We start from the raw sequence: 16190 nt of genomic DNA, 5'->3' as shown, positions 1-16190 counted from the left end.
CATAAAAACTAGAGATCATGTTTAGAATAGCAGAGAATGGGAGAGTGAAAAGAGGGGTTGTGAATGGACAGATGGTTTTGTCTTGATTGCCTTTTATAGAATTATAGAAGTAAATGTATATTCATTGAAAATAATCAGAAAATGAAAATATATGGTCACTTAGAATTCTGCTTAGGCTGACCATTCTTATCATTTGGTGTGTACCCTTCCAGCCTTTCCTCCACATATGTGCACACACATATATATATGTATGTAAGCAGAAAACATGCCACATAAAATTTGGGGGACTACAGGCATGGAATTACAGGCATGAGCCACCACACCCAGCCTATCTATCATTTTTAATGACTGCATAACACTCCACTATATACACATACTATAATCTCTGACTCTCCTACTGGTGGACACTTACTTTGTCCCAGGGCTACCATGATACCCTTGTACTGCATTATCTCCTTAGATAAATTCCAAATCATTGAATTGCTGAGTCAAAGGGAAAGCATATTTTTTAAGGCTTTTGATGTATGTTACCAATATCCACCACTGATACCACTGATTGTGTGTCTCCTGGGTGACGGGCGCTGGGCTGAGTGCTTTACACAACAGCCGGAGGACAAAGGCTTCATCTCCATCTCTACAGATGAGGAGCCTGGAGCTCAGAGAGGCTAAGGACCTCATGCACACATACCTGGATCCCTAAGAACATTTACATATCTTCAATAATGGGAGAACCTGTGGGCAGGTGGTTATCATTATCTAGAAAATCGAGGAGTAGGTGAGGCATTGACAATGGTTTCTTAGTCCAGGAGACATCCTAACTTTGAATCCTCCATGCCTCTGTTTTTTTGTTTGTTTGCTTTTGTTTGGTTTTGTTTTTTTGAGACAGAGTCTTGCTCTGTTGCCCAGGTCTGGAGTGCAGTGCTGTGATCTTGACTCACTGCAACCTCCACCTCCCAGGTTCAAGAAATTATCATGTCTCAGCCTCTCAAGCAGCTGGGATTACAGGCATGCGCCACCAGGCCTGGCTAATTTTTGTATTTTTTTTTTAGTAGAGATGGGGTTTCACCATGTTGCCCAGGTTGGTCTCGAACTCCTGGCTTCAAGTGATCCACCCGTCTCGGCCTCCCAAAGGGCTGGGATTACAGGTGTGAGCCACGGTGCCTGGCCATACCTCTTTGATGTAGGCAGATCAATGGGTCACAGAGCTAGAGAGCCTAGATCAGGAGTGAAGAAACCTGCCTGGGTCTTGGCTTGGCCGCCACTTGGCTGGAAGAATCATGGAAAGTGAGAGAGAAGAGACCTGAATGACTCAACAAGCAAGGACAGAGCACCTTTCACAGGCTGGTCCTGTGCTGTGCGCCAGGCAGAACATGATGGACGGCTCCCAGCTGGATGGAACTTGGAGTTGGGTAACTATGTGGAGCGGTAGTCTTCAAGCTCCCATTTTACTTGTACGAGTCTCCTCCAACTGCCTCTGCTTTGGCTCATAGACAAAATCTTACCAGAAGTCCAATACGGAAAACAGATGAAGGTAGAACTGAGCTGGTGAACAGTGGAGGGAGGGTGACGGCCAGACACAAAGGCATGTCTGCCCCTGAGTTCCAAATATCACGTCTACCCCTGGAGTCCAAACAGCAAGCGTGAAGGCCAGTGAGCTACACCAAGCCCCCTCGCTTCTCAGAAAAGGAAAACGGGGCCTGAGGGAAGAGCACAGTTAACAAATAAAAGGTGAACACATGTCTCCTCTGGGCCTGCACCCTGCTCTGTAAAATGAGGGTATTAGAGTGTATCTCACAGGGCCTTGGAAATATGATATAATTCTGGCCAAATCTTAACTTTTCATCAAGATGTGGCTTACTCTCAACTTTCAGGGAATAGTTTTGTTATTTATTTTATAATCTGTGCATACATGAACTGAAAGCAAAAGATATGGTGTGCAGCTCAATACACAAGAATTCAAACCATGTAAATTTATAAAGTGAAAATTCACAACAGGGTCCTTCTCATTACATCATAAGGCAATGGGGGAAATAAAAAAAAAGGAACCAAAGCATGAACAAGCTCTAAAATGTCCCTGAAAATGAATACTCTGAAACTGATTGTAAAGAAAACAAGTGAGATGTCTTAAATAGGAAGACAAAACTATTCAAAAAATGATCTGGAATCACTTTCAAATTTGCACTAATATATACAGTCTTTTCATGGCACCTTTTGGTAGATTAAAGGAAACAAGCAAAAAGAAAAATTAATGCTAATTTTAAAAAACTGTAGTCTGATTCTGTGCCAAAGTAGAATGGGATAGGATGGATACAAAACCCTCAAACAGGCTGATCCGAGTGCAATGGTATTTACTACTAATTAATTACAACCAGTTACAGATTTCTTTGTTCCTTCTCCACTCCCACTGCTTCACTTGACTAGCCTTAAAAAACAAAACCAAAAAAAAAAAACCACAAGGTGGGCCAAGATGGCTGATTAGAAGCAGCTGCGAACCGCAGCGCTCCTGGAGAGTGGAATGGCGAGTGAATTCTACACCTTCAACTGAGGTATTCAGGTTCTTGCACTGGGACTGACTAACCAGTCGGGGCGACTCATGGAGAACGAGGAAAAACAGGGTGGGGCGATGGCCACATGTTCTCACTTATAAGTGGGAGCTGAACAATGAGAACACATAGACACATCGGAGGAACAACACACACTGGGGCCTGTCAGGGGCATAGCAGGAGGGACAGCATCAAGAAGAATAGCTAATGGATGCTGGGCTTAATACTTGGGTGATAGGTTGATCTGTGCAGCAAACCACATGACACATATTTACCTATGTAACAAAACTTCATATCCTGCACATGTACCCTGGAACTTAAAAGCTGAAGAAAGAAAAAACAAACAAACAAACAAAACCCTCTCAAACACCTGTATGGAAGGAAAACATTTACAGTCACATTTATCTCACTTGTATTTGTCAGAGATTTGTGAATTGCCTTAAAAAAATTCATGAGGCTGGGCGCAGTGGTTTGAGACCAGCCTGGCCAACATGGTTAAAATATAAAAAAAAAAATTAGCCAGGCTTGGTGGTATGCGCCTATAATCCCAGCTACTCGGGAGGCTGAGGCAAAAGAAGCACTTCAATCTGGGAGGTGGAGGTTGCAGTGAGCCGAGACCACACTACTGGACTCCAGCCTAGGCAATAAAGTGAGACTCTATCTCCAAAAAAAAATTAATGAGCCACAAAAAATTCTACCCTGAATTCCCTAATGAAAAGTTTGGAGACACGCGGTGCCGTGGGGCAGGGGGAGAGGCAGAGGGAGGGGACATGGGCTCATTGCCACGTGTGTCCTGCACTCTGTCCCTCACTCGCCACCGATGACCCGTCTTGCCACGCGCATGCCCTGACACCGCCCCGCAGAAACGCTTTGGTTACCCACAGTCTTTTGCCAGATGAGACTGGTGCCCATGGTACTGGCTCCTCATCTCACTCGGGCTTATGCCAAAGATGTAAAATTTGGTGCAGATGCCCAAGCCTTAATGCTTCAAGGTGTAGACCTTTTAGCCGATGCTGTGGCCGTTACAATGGGGCCAAAGGGAAGAACAGTGATTACTGAGCAGAGCTGGGGAAGTTCCAAAGTAACAAAAGATGGTGTGACTGTTGCAAAGCCAATTGACTTAAAGGATAAATATAAAAACACTGGAGGTAAACTTGTTCAAGATGTTGCCAATAACACAAATGAAGAGGCTGGGGATGGCACTACCACTGCTACTGTACTGGCATGCTCTATGGCCAAGGAAGGCTTTGAGAAGATTAGCAAAGGTGCTACTCCAGTGGAAATCACGAGAGGTGTGATGTTAGTTGTTGATGCTGTACTTGCTGAACTTAAAAGCAGTCTAAACCTGTGACCACCCCTGAAGAAACTGCACAGGTTGCTACGATTTCTGCAAATGGAGACAAAGAAATTGGCAATATCATCTCTGATGCAATGAAAAAGGTTGGAAGAAAGGCTGTCATCACAGTAAAGGATGGAGAAACACTGAATGATGAATTAGAAATTATTGAAGGCATGAAGTTTGATTGAGGCTATATTTCTCCATACTTTATTATTAATATATCAAAAGGTCAGAAATGTGAATTCCAGGATGCCTATGTTCTGTTGAGTGAAAAGAAAATTTCTAGTGTTCAGTCCATTGTACCTGCTCTTGAAATTGCCGAAGATCATCGTAAGCCTTTGGTCATAATCGCTGAAGACGCTGATAGAGAAGCTCTAAGTACACTCGTCTTGAATAGGCTAAAGGTTGGTCTTCAGGTTGTGGCAGTCAAGGCTCCAGGCTTTGGTGACTATAGAAAGAACCAGCTTAAAGATATGGCTACTGCTACTGGTGGTGCAGTGTTTGGACAAGAGGGGTTGACCCTAACTCTTGAAGATGTTCAACCTCATGACTTAGGAAAAGGTGGAGAGGTCATTGTGACCAAAGACGGTGCCATGCTCTTAAAAGGAAAAGGTGACAAGGCTCAAATTGAAAAATGTATTCAAGAAATCATTGAGCAGTTAGATGTCACAACTAGTGAATATGAAAAGGAAAAACTGAATGAACGGCTGGCAAAACTTTCAGATGGAGTAGCTGTGCTGAAGGTTGGTGGGACAAGTGATGTTGAAGTGAATGAAAAGAAAGACAGAGTTACAGATGCCCTTAATGCTACAAGAGCTGCTGTTGAAGAAGGCGTTGTTTTGGGAGGGGGTTGTGCCCTGCTTTGATGCATTCCAGCCTTGGACTCATTGACTCCAGCTAATGAAGATCAAAAAATTGGTATAGAAATTGTTAAAAGAACACTCAAAATTCCCACAATGACCACTGCTAAGAATGCAGGTGTTGAAGGATCTTTGATAGTTGAGAAAATTATGCAAAGTTCCTCAGAAGTTGGTTATGATGCTATGGTTGGAGATTTTGTGAATATGGTGGAAAAAGGAATTATTGACCCAACAAAGGTTGTGAAAACTGCTTTATCGGAGGCTGCTGGTATGGCCTCTCTGTTAGCTACAGCAGAAGTTGTAGTCAGAGAAATTCCTAAAGAGAAGGACCCTGGAGTGGGTGCAATGGGTGGAATGGGAGGTGGTATGGGAGGTGGCGTGTTCTAACTCCTAGACTAGTGCTTTACCTTTATTAATGAACTGTGACAGGAAGCCCAAGGCGGTGTTCCTCACCAACAACTTCAGAGAAGTCAGTTGGAGAAACTGAAGAAAAAGGCTGGCTGAAAATCACTATAACCACCAGTTACTGGTTTCTGTTGACAAAATATATAATGGTTTACTGCTGTCATTGTCTATGCCTACAGATAATTTATTTTGCATTTTTGAATAAAAAACATTTGTACATTCCTGATACTGGGTACGAGAGCCATGTGCCAATGTACTGCTTTCAACTTAAATCACTGAGGCATTTTTACTACTATTCTGTTAAAATCAGAATTTTAGTGCTTGCCACCACCAGATGAGGAGCAGCCTTTCTGTGGAGAGTGAGAATAATTGTGTACAAAGTAGAGAAATATCCAATTATGTGACAACCTTTGTGTAATAAAAAAATTGTTTAAAGTTAAATAAAAGGTTTGGAGAATTAAGTTATGGGACCATCTTTAAGATGGAATACTATATGGTTCCATATAAGAATTTTTAATGATGACATTAAAAGAAATGTAAATGACATGGGGAGCTACTCAGTCCATTTTGCTGAATGTTAAAACTGGGCTCAAATCCTCTATCTAGTACAGTCCCTACTAAGCTTAGAAATATATACACAAACATGGAAACATAAGCTATGAAATACATCAAAATATTAAAAATGGCTTCCTCTAGGTATTGAGATTATGAATGACTTGTTTTCTTTATATTTGTAGATTTTTCCACAGTGAGCATTTGTTTATTGGCAAAGTACTCTAAACACCCTTGCATTAGCCAGCTCGAGTATAATGGTGAATGCAGAGAAAGGAAGGGGAAAGGAAATGAAGGCAGGTTAGCTTTCTGCTCCCTCTGACGGCTGCAGGAGGCACGTGGCCGAGCAACAGGGAAGAGGATGACTGTAGAGAAACCGACTTCTGTGAGCCTCAGTACACAGATCACATGTTCTTAGAATATGAAAAAAGTCAAGGAATATGTTTGTTCCAGGCTAATCTAGAAAGTTAGTTTTCCTAGATTTTTCCCTAAGCCATAAATCAGAATAGTCCAAGGCTCTAAGCCATAACGCATTCAAGAATAAAACTTTTCAAAAAATTACATTTAGAATAGATAGAAAAGTTAATGGTATCAGACAATACATCCTGTGTATCAAATGTAGTCTAGATTTGTACTCAGAGAAACGACATAAACTTGCTTTGTTCCTTCACAATATTAGAATCTGCCTCAAGGAGCTGGGAATTGGGGTGAAGCTCCCACACAGCCCCAGGAGGCTGCTGTGCCTGTTGGCTGAAACAAGCACCACGTCCTTCCTGTTTTGTCTGCTTTGAGCCTTTCAGATTATTCCTCAGTTTAATTTCAAGTTAAAGACTCTTTAGAGCTGAAATGTTTTCCCCTTTCTCTTTTTATTTTTCGAGACAGGATCTTACTCTGTCACATGGGCTTGAGTGCAGTGGTGCAATCATAGCTCATTGCAGTCTCAACCTCCTGGGCTCAAGTGATCCTCCCACCTCAGCCTCCCGAGTAGCTGGGACCACAGGTGCACACCATCATGCCTGGCTAACTTTTAAATTTTTTTGAGAGTTGAGGTCTCGCTATGTTGCCCAGGCTGGTCCTGAACTCCTGGGATCAAGTGATCCTTCCGTTTTAGCCTTTCAAAGTGAGCCACCACGCCTGGCCTCCTTTTATTCTTGATCTTGACTCCCATTCTAGTACTCATTTTTCCCTTATTATAAAAAGCAGTAAATGTGCTGGGTGTGGTGGCTCATGCCTGTAATCCCTGCACTTTGGAAGGCAGAGGCAGGTGGATCGCTTGAGCCCAGGAGATCAAGACCAGCCTGGGCAACATGAAGAAACCTCGTCTCTACAAAAAAATGCAAAAATTAGTCAGATGTGGTGGCACACACCTGTAGTCCCAGCCACTTGAGAGGCTGAGGTGGCCAGGAGTTTGAGGTGGCAGTGAGCCATGAGTGGGTCACTGTACTCCAGCCTGGGTGACAGAGTGAGAATCTGGCTCAAAAAAACAAAACAAAACAAAAACAAAACAAAACAAAACAAAAAACCCAGTAAATGCAAAGATGGGTATAAAATGAAAAGCACCTTCACTTTCCAAACCCCTCTCTAGAGGTAACAAGTTCCCTGTGTATCCTTCCAGACATTTACTGCATCTACAAGCACCCCTTGTTTATTAAGATCATGTTATATATACCGTTTGGCACACTGCTTTTTATTTTCTTTTACTTAATAAAAAAATTGACACCTTTTCATACATGGATTTACTTTTCTTTCTTTTCAACGCCAATCTCTTCTTCTTTTTTTTTTCATTTGATAAATATTTACTTAGCCTAGCTCACTGTTGTAGGAGAGTGATCCACAGTAATTAATACAAATAAAGTACCTGCTGCCAAGGTGCTTACATTCTAGTAAGGGAGACATAAAATCAACCAATCATCAATCAGTCAACAAAGAATAAATGAACGAAAGTAATTTTAGAGAATGATAAAGTGAACAATGAAAGGGAGCTGAAATTGTAGGAAGTTGGGACAGACATGGCCATTTTAGATTAAGGAGTCTCCATGTTGCCCAGGCTGGTCTTGATCTCCTGGGCTCAAGCGATCCACCTGCCTCTGCCTCCCAAAGTGCTGGGATTATAGGCATGAGCCACCGTGCCCAGAACATTTGCTGCTTTTTATAATAAGGGAAGGTGCCTCTGAGGAGGTGGAATATGAACCGAGACAGAATATATGAAATAAGCTATGCAAAGAAGTGGGAGGACATTCCAGAAGCGACTACACAACATGTCTGAAGGCTGAAGGCAAGAACAAGCCTGATGGTCTGAAGCTCACCAAGATGTCCAGTGTGACTGGCAATAGTGAGCAAGGCATACACTGATCCAAGGTGAAATAGAAGAGGTAGATGGAATTAGGTCAGTTAGGGAGACTGTTGGCAAATCTCAACTTTCTAAGAGAAGGTCTAGCATGGTGAGGAGGACAGCTGTCCTGGGAGCCTGAACCTTCTCTACTCCCTTTTCAACATTAGAGTAGCTGCAAAATCTTAGGGAAATCGCTTCACCCCTCCCTGGATCTCAGCGGCTTTTTCATCTATAAGCGACAGGGCTGTTGGGAAGCGAAGGAAATGTTTTGTGCTGGAAGACTGAAGCTGAAGCCGGGAAACCCTCCTGATCTAAGAGCTGTGTGATAGGCTAAATAATGGCTCCCAAAGGTGTCCACATCCTAATCCCCAGAACCAGTGACGATGCTATCTTATGGCAAAAGGGACTTCATAGATGTGATTAAGGATCTTGAGATGGGGAGATGATCCTGGATTATCCAGGTGGGCCCAACATAATCACACGGATCCTAGTAAGACGGAGCAGGTGGGTTAGAGTCAGAGAGAGAGGTGACCACAGAAGCAGTGCTGAGAATCACGTGCGCCTTGGGCCGAGAACATGGGCAGCCCCTAGAAGCTGGAAAAAGCAAGAAATGGATTCTCCCCTAAAGCCTCCCGAAGGACCTGCCCACCCATTTTAGTCACTGATTACAGGCCTCCGGCGCTGTAAGAAAATAAATGTATGTTATTGCAAGCCACTAAGTTTGTGGAAATTTGTACAGCAGCATGTGCTGTAACCACATGATTCTAAAATGCCTTGGAATCAAGCGAGGGAGTACTCGCCTGTGGTAGAGGATAAGCAGAAAGTGACAAAGAGAAAGCTCTGGGGAGAAGCAGGAAGCTCTGCGGGAGGAAGGGGAAAACAGGGCTTGGGGCTGTGGAGTTTGATGTGAGCTGGTTTCCCATCAGAGGACCCATATAAGCTATTAATACTTCCTACATTTAATGTTGGCCACGGGTCTGGCTTGGGGATGAGGGCCAAAGGGATGGAGGTGAAGAACTCAGGGTCTGAAAGAGGAAAGCTTCCTTTTTCCCTCAAACTTTATGCTATACAATTTTATTGTGTGGACCTTAAGGCAAGAATTTGGACAAGTCCAAGCCAATAGGAGGTAACAACTATCCTGGTTTGCCTAGGACTGCAGGGTCTCCTGGGCTGCAGGACTTTCCATTTTAAAACCTAGGGTCTGGCTGGGTACGGTGGCTCACGCCTGTAATTCCAGAACTTTGGGAGGCCGAGGTGGGTGGATCACCTGAAGTCAGGAGCTCGAGACCAGCTTGGCCAACATGGTAAAACTTCATCTCTTCTAAAAATACAAAAATTAGCTGGGTGTGATTGTGTGTGCCTGTAATCGCAGCTACCGGGGGGCTGAGGCAGGAGAACTGCTTGAAACTGGAAGGCCGAGGTTGCAGTGAGCCGAGATCGTGCAACTGCACTCCAGCTTGGGTAACAGAGCAAGACTCCATCTCAAAAACAAACAAACGAACAAACACACACACACACCTAGGGTCCCAGGCAAACTGGGATGAGTTGGTTACTCCAGCTGATAGTCTAAAGGGGTCTCCCTGACCAGGACAGAGGCTACTGGGTCACCTATACAATAACACTAAAATGCAAAAATGTTCAGGTATCTAACACATGTTGCTCTGGGGAATAAACCATGCCCCTCTGGTGTCAGCCACATACCCAAATTTGGTACTATAAAACTCACGTGTCTGGCCACACATTCCCAATTCACAGGAAAGCATCCTTGGATTCCAAAATGGGAAATACCTGCTGAGGTCATCATGAAACACGGGCTGAGAATCTCAGCTGGGCAAGAAACAAGGCCTATGTGTGCCAGAAACAAATCTGTCAGGCCAGGCGCAGTAGCTCTCGCCTGTAATCCCAGCATTTTGGGAGGCTGAGGCGGGCAGATCACCTGAGGTCAGGAGTTCGAGAACAGCCTGGCCAACATGGTGAAACCCGGTCTCCACTAAAGATACAAAAATTAGCCAGGCGTGGTGGCACGCGCCTGTAGTCCCAGCTACTCGGGAGGCTGAGCCAGGAGAATGGCTTGAACCTGGGAGGCAGAAGTTACAGTGAGCTGAGATTATGCCACCACACTCCAGCCTGGGCGACAGAGTGAGACTCCATTTCAATAAATAAATAAATAAATTAATTAATTAATTAAAAAAATTAAAAAGGCCAGGCGTGGTGGCTCACGCCTATAATCCCAGCACTTTGGGAGGCCAAGGTGGGCAGATCACAAGGTTGGGAGTTGGACCAGCCTAACATGGTGAAATCCCATCTCTACTAAAAATACAAAAATTAGCCGGGCATGGTGGCGAGCGCCTGTAATTGCAGCTACTCAGGAGGCTGAGGTAGGAGAATTGCTTGAACCCAGGAGGCAGAGGTTGCAGTGAGCCAAGATCATGCCACTGCACCCCAGCCTAGGCAACAGGGCGAGACTCCATCTCAAAACAAAACAAAACAAAACAACCGGATCTGTCCACTAAGGGGCTGCCGGTCACTGTAAGAGATACAGGAAAGTGCCTGCTGCCAGCCCCTGCTCTGGCAAGTGAAGATTCAGTGTATGATCCTCCCCAGCTTCACCAGACCCTTCCCACCTTCCCCCAGGCTCTCAGCCACTTGCTCAGTGCGGAGCCCTGAAAAGAAATTCCCAAGCTGAATCCCAGCCCAACCACCAACCAGCTGCATGACCCTGAACAAATCATTTGACTTTGCTAAGCCTGCTTGTTCATCCCACAGATGGTGATGATACCACTTTCCTTCATACAGGGAAAAATGACAGCACAGTTGTTTGACACCTGGCAGGGCTCCAGCTTATACTTCCACAAGTAAAACTCATCAGCATCCTTTCCTCCCTTTCTCACCTGTCTGCCAAGGGATGAACACACTTAGGAAGGAGCTGGGTGAGTCTGGGCTGGGGTAAGGTAAAAGCGGCTGTGGGGTCAACTATGGGACCAAGAGAAGCTCAGAAATCATCTCTCGCTCTTCCACCTTCAGCTGTAACGTCCATTAGGAGCTGGAAAGTGCCACCCAAGGCAGGCTCTCTGATAAGAGGGAAAGAGATATTTGTCAAGAATTCTTACCCCAGGTCACGTAGCTCTCACACTTTATTTCCCTCCCTCAAGCTGTCTTGTTCTGCCACAAAACATGACAGGCAGAGTGAGCCCAGTAAAGCAATCAGATCCATCCTCTCTCTAGAAACCCTCCAAGGGCTTCCCGACTCACTGGGAATAAGAACCCAAATCTTCACTGTGCCCACAGGGTCCTGCATGAGCCCCCAGCATAACCTGCAGCTGGATTCTGCCCTGCACACTCCCCTCCAGACACACCTGCCTCCTCGCTCTTCCTCAGATACATTAGATAGGCCAAACACAGCCCCTCCCGGGGCCTCTGCCTAGCTCCTCCTTTTGCTTGAAGCTTGCTCTCCAGATGGTAGTCATGGTGCTGGTTCTCTTCCTTCGGGTCTGGATTCAAAGGCCCTTCTCAATGAGGATTCCCTGGGCTACCTTCTCGAAAGCTTCTGCTCCCCCACACCTCATTTCCTGCTGTCTGCTTTAGTTCTTTTCTCCCTAACGCGTGTCATCTAGCGTGCCACCTAGCGTGTCACTCCCGCACTGGAATGGAAGCTCTGCCAGGGAGGGATGCTGGGCTGACTTGTTCACCTCAGTATCCCCCAGGGCTGAGAACAGTGCCTGACATACAATGGGCTGGCAGAATGTGTTGAATGAGTGACAGGCTTGGGTGTGTGTACATGTCAACAGAGGGGTGGAGACAGGAATAACCCCTAGGTCAAGCTGACTGAAGGCTGGAGATGATGGGATCTCGCGCCTGGTGGTGGGAGGGAACTGACAAAGCCATGACAGGGACAGGTTTGAGGTCACTGCATGTGGAGGTGGGTTTGGAAGTGTGACATGGAGGGATCAGTTTAGAGCTTCCATTTTCTGTGGAGAAGGAGTCCAGGTGGAAGGGGAGGAGTCAGAGACTCATGCCGCATAGAGAGAGTCTAAAATTTTCACTGTGAAGAGCTGACCAGAGAAACTCCAGCCAGCTCTGACAGCCTTGGTGAACTAGTGACTGTGGGACTGACAGTGGTCTCAGCGAGCCTCCTGTGTGCCGCTTCTACAGCAGCATCTGATGTTCAGCTGCAGGCACGAGAGAGAGGGGACAGCAGATTCATCCAGGCTGAGGTTCTGCCAGGCAGCTCCCATGAAGAGACAGAAGGACAAGGAAATTTGGATTGCTTGGCAAGACAGTTGCTGAAATGGTGGCCAACGTCTCAACACTGGATACTGAAGGAAGAGAAAAAAGGAAGGGGCTGAGAGACTGGAAGAGAGGAGAGCTAGGATCCTGGAGGAAGGAGCTCTCCCCAGGGAGAGAGTATGCTTGGAGGTGGAGGCAGTGATTAGAGATGTGGGAAGAGGAGCAGTCCTGAGTGCTGACAAGAACCCAGGCATGCGTGCAGCAGGGGTTGTGAAGGTGAGGGGCCCGCATGTCATCTCACAGGATGGGGCAGGGCTTAGGGGCAAGAGGAAGACTCAAGCCACAGTCCGAAGAAATGCCAAAGTCCTTAAGAAGTGAGAGAACCTGGCTAGGCACACGGTGGCTCATGCCTATAATCCCAGCACTTTAGGAGGCCAAGGCGGGAGGATCATTTGAGGCCAGGAGTTCAAGACCCGCCTGGGCAACATAGTGAGATCCTGTCTCTACGAAGAATTCTGAAACAAAAGTAGCCAGGTGTAGTAGTATGTACCTGTAGTCCCAGTTACCTGGGAGGCTGAGGCAGAAGGACTGCTTCAGCCCAGGAGGTTGAAGCTGCACTGAGCTATAACTCCACTCCACTCCAGCCTGGGTGACAGAGTGAGACCCTGTCTCTCTCTTTTTTTCTTTTTTTTGAGACGAGTCTCGCTTCACCAGGCTGGAGTGCAGTGGCAAGATCTCAGCTCACTGCAACCTCCAAGCTTGAACCTGGTTCAAGCTATTCTCCTGCCTCAGCCTCCCGAGTAGCTGAGATTACAGGCACCTGCCACCGTGCCCACTTAATTTTTGTTAGAGACGGGGTTTCACCACATTGGCCAGGATGGTCTCGATCTCCTGAACTCATGATCCACCTGCCTTGGCCTCCCAAAGTGCTGGGATTACAGGTGTGAGCCACCCTGCCTGGCTGAGACCCTGTCTCTTAAAAAACAAAAACAAAAACAGATGAATAAAGAAAAGAATGGCTGAGCACAGTGGCTCACACCTGTAATCCCAGTACTTTTGGAGGCTCAGGCGAGCATATCACTTGAGGTCAGGAGTTCAAGACCAGCCTGGCCAACATGGTGAAGCTTACTAAAAATACAAAAATTACCTGGTGTGGTGGCACATGCCTATAGTCCCAGCTACTTGGGAGGCTGAGGCAGGAGAATCCCTTGAACCCGGGAGGTGGAGGTGCAGTGAGCCAAGACTGCACCATTGCACTCCAGCCTGGGCACGAGGGAGCAAGACTCTGTCCCCCTCCCGCCAAAAAAAAAAAAGAAAAGAAAAGAAAAGAAAAGAAATGGCCGGGAGCTGTGGCTCACGCCTGTAATCCCAGCACTTTGGGAGGCTGAAGCGGGTGGATCACCTGAGGTCAGGAGTTTGAGACCAACCTGGCCAACATGATGAAACCCCGTCTTTACTAAAAGTACAAAAATTAGCTGGGCGTGGTCGCACGTGCCTGTAATCCCAGTTACTCAGGAGGCTGAAGCAGAATTGCTTGAACCCAGGAGGCAGAGGTTGCAGTGAGCCGAGATCGTGCCATTGCACTCCAGCCTGGGCAACAAGAGTGAGACTCTGTCTCAAAAAAAAAAAAAAGAAAAGAAAAGAAATGAGAGAACTTGGCTGGGAGATCAGGAGACATGTCAAAGGGGAAGTGGTCAAAAGAGTGATAAGAACCTTCAGAGAGCAAAGGTTTTATGGGGGGTGGAAGAGACGTGGTCTGGAAGCTGCAGGGGAATCAAGAGGGACACAACCACATCACTTCTGGTCTTTCCAGCTCAAAATTCTGACATATGCAGGTAGGGACAGACCCTTCCACTGTGGGTCTAAAATCTGGCCCTAGCTTTCGAGGGCACCATATTCTTGGCAAGACAAAAAGAAGTTTCCTCTTTTGGGTTGACTACATTTGCCCCCTGAGGTTCCCTATTGAAAAGCTGCATCTCTGCTCTCTCTCTGTCTTAAGGCAACTTACAAATTCACAGAAAAGCTGAAACTATCCAGGCGTGCAGCCTGCACTATTGAATAAGTGAATTTCTGGAGAACGCCCTCTGCATGAAGCTCAAAGGGGTTTGGCAAAAGAAATCTGAAGTGAGCCTGAGCTGGCACTCTGATTGCCTGGGGGGGTATCCAGGTCCCATCGCTTATCAGCAGGGGACCTTCGGTAAGTCCTTTAACTTCTTTGTGCCTCAGTTTCCTCATCTGTCAAATGGAGAAGTTAGACGACCTATGAATACTTTTCACCATGTTGGCCAGGCTGGTCTCAAACTGGGAGGAGGATTTCTGGGAAAACTTTTGCTTTGCTTTCTTGATAGGGAGCAAAGAGAGACTGGTGTCCATATTCCCCCTTCTTCCTGCCTTGGATACAGAAGTGATGTCTGGAGCTGTGGCAATCATATTATAATCATGGGGCAAATGTCACTGCTCTAAGGTGTGGAGAAGAACGGCAGAAGGAGCCTGGGTCCCTGATAGGGGGGTGGTGGGAGTGGGGGGGTGCAGCTGAACAAAAGCAGGTGATCTTCCACCTTTGCTCTTGTTATGTAAGAAAAGTAACTCTCAATTTGCATAACCACATTATTTGGGGTTTGTGGTTAGTGATTGCTGGACACGATTTCTAAGCTTAGAGTGCCTCCTATTTAAAGGAGACCCCTAGGAAAGCACAGCACACGCTAGATCCAGGTCATCCACTTCTCTTAAGTCATCTTCAGAGATCAAAGGCTAAAGGCCCTAGCATGAACCCCATTTTTCCATTCCAAATAGAATGTAAAGGGTGGCACCGATTAGGAACGGCAGGAGAACAACGTCAAGGTGTGCGCGAGGGCACGGTGTGAGGCCTTGCTCAGCAAAGGGGAGCTGCCACCCTCGGAGCTGAAAAGTGAGCAGATACTACCACTTCCCCAAGCCTGGTCCCCAGTCCAAGCTCTGCTGAGGAGGAGCCCTCTGACAAAGTAAAGGAAGGTTGTTCTGGCCAAGAGTCACTGAACCTGGCTATTTAATCTAATCACTCACTCATAAAAATCACAGAGCCAGTTCTGAATTACGGTGGTGGTGGTGAAGAATGCAAGTTTAAGATTGCTATGGCTCTTTTATGCCAATCCACCATATCGATCCAAAAGCTTCCTAAACAGCCTTAAACGAACTGAAAGGTTGAATTTGGTGAGCTCCACCGCTTCCCTTCTCTCTCAGTCATCCATCCAGCTTCCCGCCCCCAAGGATAGGGGAGAGGCTGGAAAAATGAGCTTTGAAATTGCAGTCTCATAAAAGCAAAACTGAGAAAAGACAAAACAGTGATGGAGAAAGCCAGACGATCATTAAAAAACAAAACAGGAGTCTCTCCCAGGCCGCGCCCACACGGGCTCGCCGCGCTCGCTCGTCACCACCGACACCCCACCTCTTGCCCTCCGCATGGGAGGGGCAAGAACGTGATCAGTTCGCAGCTTCCAGGCAGGTGATGAGGTTAGCAAGTCCCGCAGTCCTCCGCTAGCTGGCGGCGGGGGTCTGCCAGGTGCCCGGACCCTCCGAGAGCCCCACGCCCGCGCGCCCCGGGGCTCGGGACCGCTACCCGCGGCTCACCTGCGCGCCCGGGCCCTGGGGCCCTGCTCCCGGGAGGTGGCGCGGGCCTGGCTCCCGTCGCAGCCCCGGCCGCCCCGCCAGGGAAGTCGCGAGCGTGTCCGGCTTGCCCCGCCCGCCTCCCAGCCCGCACTCACGCTCCACGTCGTGCAGCTTGGCCCGCTCCTCCTCCAGCTTGCCCTTGAGGCTTTCGGCCTCGCTCTTCAGCGACGCCAGCGTCTCGTTCTCGTGCAGCGCCTCGGTTGCCATCTTCGCGCGGGGACGCGGCGGGGAGGGAAGCGGAGAGCGGGGATGCGCTGAGCCGCGGTGGGCGCCGCTCCAGCTGCAGT

The 16190-nt window shown here is 47.1% G+C and overlaps 1 protein-coding gene and 1 pseudogene across 1 annotated transcript in view; one reads left to right on the top strand and one right to left on the bottom strand.

Annotated features, from left to right (window-relative positions):
* LOC105490201 (G protein subunit beta 5) overlaps positions 1 to 16190 on the bottom strand; it is a 55673-nt gene extending 39483 nt beyond the window's left edge. Inside the window, exon 1 of the mRNA XM_011755605.3 lies at positions 15999 to 16190. Within this exon, the coding sequence (XP_011753907.1) occupies positions 15999 to 16110 (112 nt within the window). The 5' untranslated portion in view covers positions 16111 to 16190. The remainder of the gene's footprint in view (positions 1 to 15998) is intronic.
* LOC105490193 (60 kDa heat shock protein, mitochondrial pseudogene) lies at positions 3841 to 4838 on the top strand (annotated as a pseudogene).

The sequence above is a fragment of the Macaca nemestrina genome, chromosome 7 (genome assembly GCF_043159975.1).
Source record: "Macaca nemestrina isolate mMacNem1 chromosome 7, mMacNem.hap1, whole genome shotgun sequence".
In the NCBI taxonomy this organism is placed as follows: Eukaryota; Metazoa; Chordata; class Mammalia; order Primates; family Cercopithecidae; genus Macaca; species Macaca nemestrina.
Note: the sequence above shows the minus strand (reverse complement) of the source record. Positions and strands in the feature narration are given on the sequence as shown.